General features: G+C 38.3%; 1 protein-coding gene across 2 annotated transcripts in view; it reads right to left on the bottom strand.

The window, feature by feature from the left end:
- The window catches only part of Primpol (primase and DNA directed polymerase), a 42,545-nt gene that overhangs the window by 6,087 nt on the left and 24,520 nt on the right, over nt 1-11,938 (bottom strand). For both annotated transcript variants that reach the window (XM_048330498.1, XM_048330497.1), the window contains 4 exons: nt 10,320-10,467; nt 5,925-6,206; nt 3,711-3,873; nt 1,872-1,960 (listed from right to left, as the gene is read on the bottom strand). In XM_048330498.1, coding sequence (XP_048186455.1) covers nt 1,872-1,960; nt 3,711-3,873; nt 5,925-6,206; nt 10,320-10,467 — 682 coding nt within the window. The remainder of the gene's footprint in view (nt 1-1,871; nt 1,961-3,710; nt 3,874-5,924; nt 6,207-10,319; nt 10,468-11,938) is intronic.

The raw sequence follows: 11,938 nt of genomic DNA, 5'->3' as shown, positions 1-11,938 counted from the left end.
CTGTTCCTGCTTTACTAATTATGGTGTTAGTGTCCCTCTAGTCTACCTTCCTTCCACATTCAATTCACTAAGACCATCAACTGCAGAGATTTCCCTGGCAACACTCAATTCAGAACTAACCCATACTTCCTGTATATTCCTCTTTAACCTAATTCAGGCTCAGAGCCTCTAAGTCCTTTCTCATACTCTTTTTATAAGACACCGAGTGCTCTCCATCACACCAAACCTAATCCACTCAGTTTACCCATTATGGCTGTGTTTCTTGTGGTCATTAGCTAGAGGGCATTCACATTTTCATTTTATTTTATAAGAATCTACTGTCATAATCTACAATAATCCATTTATAATCTCATTTAACTTTTTTAGACAGAAAATCTGCTTTTCTTGTAAGTCTGTCTCTCTTATAAAAAGCCACACATACAGACATAGACATACTGGTGAAATTCTGAGAATGTAGAAATCTTAATATTCCAAAGCATTTTCTAGAAATAATCTTAAGCAACCAGAAAAAAGAATGTAAGAATATGTCAGCCAACATGAATGGAGAGAAGAATGGTGAGTGTAAGAAAATGGATCCAGGTAACTTGAGAGGATGAGTGAAGTTTTGGTAGATGAGATAGCAGGAGGGAAGACCTAAACTGACATGTTGAATTGAATCCCTTTGTATGACTTCTTAAAGATAATAATATTAAAAAAGAAAATGCTAGCCACATTTTAGTAAGTTTGTGATCCCTATGTGTTGTTGGCCCTGCTACAGATCTATCTGTTGGTTTCACACAGGCTGGGCAAGTACTCTACCTCTCAGTTATATCCCCAGCCCCATATAATTTTAAATCCTACTTTTGTCTTAATACCATATGGATGTCACCCACATCATATAGGCTTTACTAATCTAAATTAACAATTCTGGATCCAGAATATTTTCACCGTATGAAACTAATTTGTGTTGTATATATAGGTTTGTATTCAATTTTTCAGTATTACAATGACATACCAAAATATATGAATGAAAATGTTTACTGGAAAATTATGTAAGAAATCTTAGTTTTTACATACAGTAATGAGTAAATTACAATGAAGCCTTCCATGATCTGCAACCGTTAAACAAATGAGCTCCCTGTACATTAGAATTCAGGAAAAGGTCAGTGGACTAAATAGGAAACTACTGGAATGGTTACGTTTCTGACTAGAAAGAAAGGTGAAAGAATGTGCAGTTTTAGATACACAATTTTATATAAACAATGTGAATTACTTTTGTCTTTTTTAATTTGTTATCATAAAGGTGAAAAGGTGATGTACAGAGGGGTTACAGTTACATGTCAGGTAATGAGTACATTCTTTTCGGACAGCCACTCCTTCTTCACTCTGAACAATTTTATTTATTTATTTTATTTATTTATTTTTTTTTTTTTGCCAGTCCTGGGCCTTGGACTCAGGGCCTGAGCACTGTCCCTGGCTTCTTCCTGCTCAAGGCTAGCACTCTGCCACTTGAGCCACAGCGCCGCTTCTGGCCGTTTTCTGTATATGTGGTGCTGGGGAATCGAACCTAGGACCTCGTGTATCCGAGGCAGGCACTCTTGCCACTAGGCCATATCCCCAGCCCCACTCTGCACAATTTTAAAGTTCATTTTCAACATAGTGTCTAGAGAGTAACTGCTGCATCTACTTTTGTAAGTTTTAAATACCATAAATCGAAAATTAATGAATAATTTAATAAACATCATTTTTTTTCTTACAGTTTCCATTTGGGGTAGAAACCTAGAAGCAGTTTTAAATGATCATCATATCGGGTTATTTGAAGTTTAGAGTTTAAATGCAAAACAGACTTTATATCCTTAAAGTTTAATAGGAAATTATTTTCTTAAAATTACCTGAAGTGCTGGTACTATTAAAATATCCACTTCTCTTTTCTTTGTTCTGGGATGTATCACATGTAAGAATTCTTAAAGTATCTGAGAATCTGAAGAAAATATGTAAAAGACACAAAATAGCATTAGAATTAAAATGGCATGTGAATAGAGAAGAAACTCAATTCCATGTAGTTCCATTTTTATACTTAGTCACCCACAAAAGGATTTACCCTACTGTATTTAAAAAACAAACAGAAGAAAGAGTAGGACATTTCAAATAGAGAAAATAAACTTTTTAAAATAAGGTTGATGATTGTTTCAAATACTTTCCTCACCTACAAAAGGAATTGAAGGACTGTAGAATGGCTGAAACAATGGGAAATATAATTCTAGTTCTCAAAGCATAGAGCCTTTGAAATGTCTATTGTAATAACTTTACAAATATGGTTCATAGGGAGACATGAAGAAGAGGAAGAAAAGAACCAGGGAAAAGTGATTACAGTTAACTGAATATCTGGCATTTACTTGGATACAAGAAACACAAGTGAAGATATTTTTACTCAGTAGAAGACTCCTCCACTGCTGGAAAATTAATCCTGAAACTTCACCAGGAGCCACAGACCCCTCCTACAACTACCGACTACTGCCTGGACTGCAGGCGCTGCAGCACCAGCATCTAACATTTCTGGACAGATACCATGTTCTGGCCACTTCTGTAAATGCTTGATGTGAACATTTTAACTTTATACCCTGAACAGCTCTGTAGGATAAGTGTCATTATTTTCCCTTTAGAAGAAAGAAAACTAAATGGATGTGGTGATGCACACCTGTAATTCCACCATGCAGGAGGATTCCTAGTTCAAGAACAACCTGACCTACACTGTAAGACCCTTTTTCAAAAAATATTTATACATATATATACCAAAACAATAATGAAAAAGATGAAACAAAAGCTTTAACCTTGCATTTGAGTTATGTTATTAAAGGAATACAGAAACTAGAGATACATGAAAAAGGTCTACTCGCATATGACATTCCCACATCAATGTATTATAATGTTTATCCTTAAAATTGATTGTATGGTATTCTTTTCCTTGAGTATTTGAGGAAGACAAAGGGAAAATTATCATAGCAAATTAAAGACAACTTAGTCTGTTTTGAGCTGACAAAACTGCAATCCAAGAAAAAAGAAATAAATGAAGACTTTCATACTTTTTAAATCTGACTAAAACATAGGAATCGAGATATGCAACAACAGAGCTGATAATTAAGTATGTCTCTACAATACGAAAGTATAAGGCATTGAAAGTTTTATTTACCGTTAAATACTGGAAAATGATTAGCTTGGCAAATATTCATTATATAAGAAGAAACATGTAACAACCATATGAGCTAAGCCATGAAAAAAATGTTTTGGTTTGGGGGGCCAGTACTAGGGATTGAATACAGTATTATTTTCTTTTTTATAGAAGTGGTAATGATTTTAGAAACTCTGGAAAGTATATATAAGCTAAAAATAGCTCGTGGGCTGGGAATGTGGCTTAGTGGTACAGTGCTTAACTAGCATGCATGAAGCCCAAGGTTCAAATCCTCAGCACCACATAAACAGAAAATGCCAGAAGTGGTGCTGTGATTCAAGTGGTAGAGTGCTAGCCTTCAGTAAAATGAGCTCAGAGACAATGCCCAGGCCACGAGTTCAAACCCCAGGACTGGCCAAAAACATAAATAAAATAGCTCTTAGTATTATTTTTCAGTTAATGGAAAAGATGATTTATATATTTCACAATTTAGCAATACCCAATACCCTTTACTCTAACAAATACTCATGAATGTGTTATGATTTAATTCTGGTATACATACCTGACATTGCTGACCAAGGAAGAGAGGAAATACTGGTTTTCTTTGGAAACATTTTTTGGCTGTTTAGGAAAAAATCTGTTGTCTTCAGCAACCTCCAAAACCACACACTTGCCTATTTTTGATGATTTATACAGTCGAAAGTTTCTGTTTCTTGTATACACTCCTACACCAAAAATCAGATTTAACAAATGAATACTTGTTTGCTGTAGCTGTTTTTGTATAGAATTTCCATGAGAAACAACTAAAATAAATGGAAGCTAACCTGGAAGGACATCATACCTAGAAATAGCAAATTCAATGATTTTAGGGAAACTCCAATTGAAAACAAATAGGAAAGTCAAACAAGGCTGAGGTTGGAAGCCAGATCAGATCTGACAAGACCTAGGCTTGGCTGACAGAACCAAGTGGCTCCTGGCTGTGAGGGCTGCTTTTCTCTGTGAGGGTAAAGAAACTGAGTTGTTGTACTCCGAGGAGGAGGTTGCTGCCTGGGAAGGACACGGAGGAGACTTGTCTGCAGTAGAATAGTAACAGTGACAATTCTGTAGTAATTCGTTCACAAATTACATCTTTTTCTACACTGTTATACTTCAATAATTGTTCTTCAAGGGGTTGAAGCCATGGCTTAGGTCACAGAGCACCAGCCAATGAGCAAAAGATACCATCAGATACCAAGTTTGAGTCTCAGACAAAAAACATTTTTTTCCTTAATTTTTTTTTACATGTACAACTGAATCTCTGAGATTTGTAAAGGAGACTGAAGAAATGATTACTAGTCTGGAGCCACTGGCTCACGCCAATGGGAGACTGAGAAAAGAGGGTCAAGGTTTGAAGCCAACCAGAAAGAACTATTAGACTCTTTCTCTAGCCATAGCTGGGAACAGTGGTATGCACAGAGGTGGGAGGCTGAAATTGGAAGGATCTTGGTGCTAGGCCAGCCCAGGCAGAAAAGCATGAGAAACACCACCTCCACAGAAAAGCTGAACTGGTTTGCACACCTGTGACCCCAGTAACAAGAAGTAGCACACAGTAGGTTGATGGAAGCTCAGGCACACACAGGAGGAGAAGTGTACCCTTAGTATCACAGATAGATAGATAGATAGATAGATAAATAGATAGATAGATAGATAGATAAGATTCTCCCATCCTCTTTTGGTAAGTTGATATACCTGGGTACCATGTTGAAATATTTCTTTGATGACAATAAGGAAAATTTCCTTGCTGTCCAGGAATCTCACTTTGAAGGCCAGAACTGTCATGAAATAGTGTTCTGTTTGAGGTGTCCATACTGGGGTGGAGCACATTTATTGCCTAATGCTGCTGTTCATAAATCAACTTCCTGTTACATATTTTCCCTAGCTTACTGTGGGCTCATCTGACCTGCAGCCAATATTCTGCTAATCAGGCAAACTTAGCACGTGGAAGGATACTCTCCTACTCCTAACTCGCACACCGTTCAGATCCAAACCAGCATGCTGCTCTTATCCAGTGATACTTCTTAATTCTGGTTCTTGATTGTTCAGGTCAGAATCCAGCACAGCTAGCTGGAAAGAAGTCAGCAGTAAGAAAGCTGACACAATGAACCTCTACCACTAACCAGGTGAGCACTATCACATAACTCTTCAGTTGACAGAATGCGCACCCTTAAGCTGCCACAAGAGTACCATTTTTAGTGTTCGAAATTGCTGTAATTAATTAAAAGGGTGCCAGTCCAATTGTCCCCTGTCACAACAATGTTGGCAGAAAAATCCTCTGGCCATTTAGGGCACAGCCAGCCACAAGCATTCCTTTTTGCAGCTTAAGCCAGCCTGGGACTTCCATTCTAGCCCTATAGTCTCTGAATAGAAACCCAGTCCATTCCTAGTACCTGAGTGTATTGACTAAGCACAGTGACAAGTAGGCACTGACTGGCCTCCACTGACTGGATGCTAGCGGATATGCCTATAACCCTGGCTCCATATGAGGCTATGGCTGAGGTTCAAAACCAGCTTGGGAAGATAAATCAGAAAGACTTTTGTCTCCAGTTAACCAGCAAAATGATGGAAGTAGAGGTGTGGCTTGAGTGGCAGAGTACCAGTTTTGATCAGAATTAGTCTAGTGAGAGCTTAGGGCCCTGAGTACAATCCCCAGTACACACACACACACACACACACACACACACACACACACACACACGCACGCACGCCAGTCTAAAAGACAGCACTCAAAGTTATTTACCTAGATCCACAAAAAGATGCTTTTCTCCCATGTGATTCTTCACAATCAAAAATGAAAGATCAGGATCACTTTGCTTAGGTGGCCCCAACTTCTCAAGTTTCTCTGAATTCAGTGTCCAGCCCTCTTCTTTATCCTCATCTGCAGACACTTTGTTAAAGGAAATTCCTTGTTTTAATGGTGCTTCAGAAAATTGGAAACATTCATGGTCCAATGTCTCTGGAATCCCATCGTCTTTGGCAAGTAAGTGAAGAGCAGGCTGCAAAATTTTTCTCACAAAATTACCTAAGGGAAAACAGGCACAATGATTATAATCTAACTCTTTTTGATGAACTATAACTTAAAATCTAGGCAAAATCCATTCTCAGCAGTTTTACCCAGTAAGGCTTGTTCGTTTTTGATTACTGGTTTTAAAACTGAGTTGTTCCTACAAACTATGGTATGTCTCTTCTGTTACTCCCTTTCTTTCTTTTAGGCAATCTTTTACTTTCAATTCCCACTGGCATACAAGCTGTGTATTTGAATCATTCCTATGTTATTAACATGGGCTTGAGCCTAACATGCTGTCACTAAAAAGCACCCCTTTTTTAATACAAAGTTGAATAGTGATTAAGCAATGACAGAATGCATGGGGAAACTTGCTGCTAGAAGGATGGACAGAATACTGAGAGTCTCTGACACACCATCCTGGAGTCAGGGTGTGGGCAGGTTCCCACCAGCTCATTCTCACCCCTTTACCTCCCACCAGATGCCCTAAGACTTCCTGACTCCCACAGCTCCCAGGTCACTGTCAATCCTATCTCTTCCTCAAGCTGGTCACAGATGAACTGTGGCCTCAGACCTGAAGTCCAAGCGAAAGCAATTAGATCCATTTTGTACTTACATTTACCCTATGCATTCTGAATAGCAGTGGTTTTATCAGTACCATGAAGAGCTTATTGATCTGGAAATTCTTAAAATAATGTAAGAAAAACTTTCCTGAATCTCTCCAGTTTAATAGACTAGGTTTACTTATCACATTATTTGCCAGACATGCTGGAAGCCTTAAATGACAACATATACATACTCTATTAAAAAATCTTCATTTAAATAAGATTCAATTACTTTCCTATTCAAAGACAAATGTAATTTCTTGTCTTTAAGAAAAAATAGGGGCTGGGGATATAGCCTAGTGGCAAGAGTGCCTGCCTCGGATACACGAGGCCCTAGGTTCAATTCCCCAGCACTACATATACAGAAAACGGCCAGAAGCGGCGCTGTGGCTCAAGTGGCAGAGTGCTAGCCTTGAGCGGGAAGAAGCCAGGGACAGTGCTCAGGCCCTGAGTCCAAGGCCCAGGACTGGCCAAAAAAATAAATAAATAAATAAATAAACAGGGGCTGTGAATGTGGCTCAGTGGTAGAGTGCATGCCTAGCATGCATGAAGCCCTGGGTTCGATTCCTCAGCACCACATAAACAGAAAAGGCCAGAAGTGGCACTGTGGCTCAAGTGGTAGAGTGCTAGCCTTGAGCAAAAAGAAGCCAGGGACAGTGCTCAGGCTCTGAGTCCAAATCCCAGGACTGGTGAATGAATGAATACATACCTACCTACATACATACATAAATATATGAACACATTAATAAATACACAGATACATAAACAAATAATAAACGTTCTTGCTATGTAGCCCCATTTGGCCTCGAACACATAATCTTCCTGCCTCCTAAGTGCTAGTATTATAGGTGTGTACCACCATGGTCAATTTCAATTGCTTAAAAAGCACTAAATATGTGCCAGCTCCGGTGATACATTCTATAATCCCAGCACTAGGGAGACAGAGGCAAGAAGATTATGAGTTTGAAGCTAATTTGGGCTACATAGCACCTGTCTCAGAAAAGTGACATAGCTACCTACCTACATACATACACTAAACATAAAAATGAAGGCAAAACCATTTGATCCTTGTAATACAAACATGATTATTGCTTGAGTGAGGAGATAAACACTGAGTGACAAGACATCAAAATATCTTAAAAGATAAGAAAACTTCATAAGCATTAACTGATGTAATTAATGTACTAGAAACCCAAAATCCTATCTACTTGACCCTGGGCAATAAAAGAGGCAAGCTGTGATGTAGTGCTGAGGTGGCAAACCTGAGCCTTGGTGGGAGTCAACATGAGTAGGACATGAGGCCTGTCAGCCAGCATGCATCCTAACACACTGGCTCTCAGCAAACTACCCCAGTCTCCTTCCATTCTCTAACCTCATCACCTCCTCTCACTAGACAGGGACTCTCATGGGCTAAGTCAAAAGAACTGATTGATCCTAGAAAAGTCAGATAATTTGACAGATGTATTTTACAGATCAATTCTATGATTCTTACTTTTAACCTAACTCCCATCTCTGAAAGACTGAGAATGGAACTTGAAATGTCATCAGATACACCGAGGGAAGTGAACTACAGGGAAAGTTTGGGTTACCTGGTATCTGATTCTAGCCACTTATGATTTTAGAAGAAAAGCCTTAGATGACATCCCATTTATGAGGGCTGAGTGTCTAACATTAGCTCCTCTGGACTACTCACTGCTCCACAATTAGCATAAACTCCTGTTTCCATGTTCCTGTTTAAGTTGTTCTCTCTGACCATATAGGCCATTTTTGTCTACATGATGGAGTTTTACCCAAAGCCCAGACTGAACGTCATCTGCTTTCAGTAGGTATCTATGCAGAGACTGCTATTTACCTATCAAGTGTTGATTCTCTTCTTCATCTGGAGCTACGGATTGTAGCCTTGTGACCAGTAATCACAGAGCACATTATGGAGGACAAAATAAGAATAAAAAAAAAGACCTCAGACCTTGCTCTGCTTTCTCACTCAACTTAACATGCATCCTTTTAGCATATATGTATTAAATGACTTCTTTTATTTATTAGTGCTGTGATATCATTTTCTTGTTATATTAATTTTTAAAATGGTATTATTAGTACTAATACTAAGTACTAGTACTAAGCTCTGGAATTAAAACCATGAATAAGAAACTGCCCCTGCTATAATGAAACATTAAAAGAAGACAAAGAAAACAGGAAACTACTCAGGAAGTGGTAAGTTCTTGGACACAGTGAGCACTGGATATTGTCTTCTACCCAGAACATAAACCTAAATCATCAGGCTAAAGATGTGACACTGAGTCTTAATAAAAGGTCAGGTGAACTGGAAGTGTCTGGATAGCAGACACTCAAACTGCAAAGGCTCAGGAATTAGGGAGGATGTGCCTGTGGAGGGAGCTAAGGGGAAAGATAGAATGAAGACACAAGGTTAGTGAGTCTGTAGGCCTAATTATGCTACAATTATTAGTTACTTAAGGCATGAGAGGAAAAGTCAGAGAGGGAATGTCCAGCTAAGCAATCCAAAAACAAGGAAATAAGATGATCTATGTAGCACATTACATGACAGTGACCTAGCATTACCCTCATCCAGCACTGACTTTCCTGCCAGTCCTTGCATGACTGTGTCACACCTTTTACTCTAGATATTTGTGAAACTAAGATACCTGTAACTCCAAAATAGGTTGCCTGTTACATGAACTGAAATCTTGCTTTGGCTGTTCATATTTTGTCTGTTTGTTTCCCCTCTGGGCTGGCTTCATTTGATACCTGGGCTTATGACTCTACATGCCTAGTCCTGAGACAAATATTCTAGTAACACCAGCAGGCTTAGACATGTTATTCATCCAAAATTCTGTCTGGACTTTTTGTTGTTGTTGCCAGTCCTAGGACTTGGTTTAGGGGCCTTGGGTGCTGTCCTTGAGCTTTTGGGCTTAAGGCTAGTGCTCTACCATTTTGAGCCACAGTGTTATTTCCAGCTTTTTGGTGGTTAACTGGAGATAAAGAGTGTCACAGACTTTCATGCCCAGCCTGGCTTTGAACTGGGATCCTCAGGTCAGCGTCCTGAGTAGCGAAGACTACAGGTGTGAGCCATTGACACCTGGAAGCAAGCTTTTTAAAAAATGTGACCTGAGAACCAAAGCCCCAAAGCTACAAGTAATTCAAGGACTTAGCAAGGTCAGAAATCCAGATATGAGGCATCATAGATAAGACTTGAAATGAAAAGGCTTCTTAAGAAATGATCCAGAAAACATAAATGAATCCTGCTGGAACAGAAACCAGTACTGGGACACTGATAGCTACCCCAATAACTATGATAAGAGGCACTAACGAGCAGATTAACCTTCCTGAAACAAAGATAAGTGGAAAGCTAGAGGTAAATCCTGAAAATGTGAAAAACTACACTTCACTTTTTAGGATAGATGAGCAGCCATAAAATCCGATAAGTATTAACAAAATGCGAATAAGACAGGAAGATATGAGTATAGATTTTAATGTAACTCCATGACTTTTGGAAAGGCAGTGAACTTACCAACATGAATGTTATCTTTAAAGGCCACATCATGGAGCTGAAATATCAAATGGCGACTAAATTTTTCCTCAGTGCTAGAATCTAGGTTGAAAACATCTTCAGCTGAACAGTGAACACTGTACAACTCCTGAAGTGCTTTACAAACATGCTGTCAACACACATGAAATGGAAATAATTTATGGCTTGAGCTTTTAATTTTTCTATGAGAAAATAATCAAATATCTTGATACAAGAAAGTTTAACAAAAAGCAATCCTCACCAAAACTAAAAACTCTATTCACAATCTAATAATCTTCCCAATTCACTCATACATTAAAATGGGTTTTATTTTTAAATTACATTTGTATTTTAAATTTCATAACATTAGATGTTTAAGATTAAAGAAGCCTTCTAGAAGACAAATAATTCATGTATTAACCCCCTTCAAAATCATAATGAAATATTCCTTCTTAAGCACCCCTCTAAATATTTTCTATTAATTAAAGTCATTAATAGTACTGTTTTGCTGTAACTATAAGAAAATCTCTTTTTCCTATCAGGTCCATATCCACCGCGAAGATCCCAGACAAGATCTGCTGACACTGGCAGCAGACAGAAGGTTCATGGGTAGATGCCCAAGATTCAGAGTCATGTAGAGCCAGGCTTGAGTTCTGCCTTTGCCATTTACCAGCTCTCTGATTCAGTTTAAATCTAAAGCATCCATTCCTCAGCTGATAAATGGGAAAAACAGTACCACCTAACATTTAGAGAAAATGAGACTAAAGACTTATCACAGTCCCTGGTACATGCAACTGCTTCAAAGTACTGCTAGTGCCGCCTCCAGACAAGTCACCCATCCCTTGCATGAGTCTTCCTATTTGCAACGTGCAGCTACCTTGAGATTAGCAAAAAGTGTTTGCTAGCCAGTTAAGCTACCTCTAGTCTTGGAATTCATTGTATTTAGTGACATTTTTGTATTATTAGAATATACCACCCCCTCTCATTGTCTCTGAGTTTACTTACATCTTTAATAAATTCTAACTTTCTTGGTTTAAAAAAAAACCTCATTCTCCCCATCTATGTCAAATTCCCCCATATCTCTATCAGTTTTATACAATCCATGTCATTTTGACATGTTTTATCTATATTACAGAGGGTATCTCCTAGTATATATGGCCTTTCCTTTTTCTGCAGAAATAAAATCCTATTTGTATCGAGATAAGAGGCCATCCAGAATAAAGACTATATTTCCCAGAGCCTTTAAAGCAAATTGTGGCCATGTGATTAAAGGTAGCCAACGCAATGTGAAAGGAAGGAACACACTCCATTTCTAAGTTATACTCTTAAAGGCAGGATGCCCTTCCCATCTCCCATTTTCTACTAACTAGACTACAGAATTTAGGAGAATGTGAATAGCACAACACTTTAGGAATAGCCAAGGTAGAACTAGCCTAGGCCCTAACACAATGGAACCACTCTGGATATTACAGAAGAGAGAAATAAGTTTCTAACTTGTTTAAACTTTAATTTTGGATCTTATCTATGGAGGCAAATCTATTCTGATTTATTATTCTCATTAATTAAAAATTCTATGATGTCAAAAAGTATGCCTCTCTGGGCTCACCATTATATTCCCAGAA

Source organism: Perognathus longimembris, chromosome 21, assembly GCF_023159225.1.
Source record: "Perognathus longimembris pacificus isolate PPM17 chromosome 21, ASM2315922v1, whole genome shotgun sequence".
NCBI lineage: Eukaryota > Metazoa > Chordata > Mammalia > Rodentia > Heteromyidae > Perognathus > Perognathus longimembris.
Note: the sequence above shows the minus strand (reverse complement) of the source record. Positions and strands in the feature narration are given on the sequence as shown.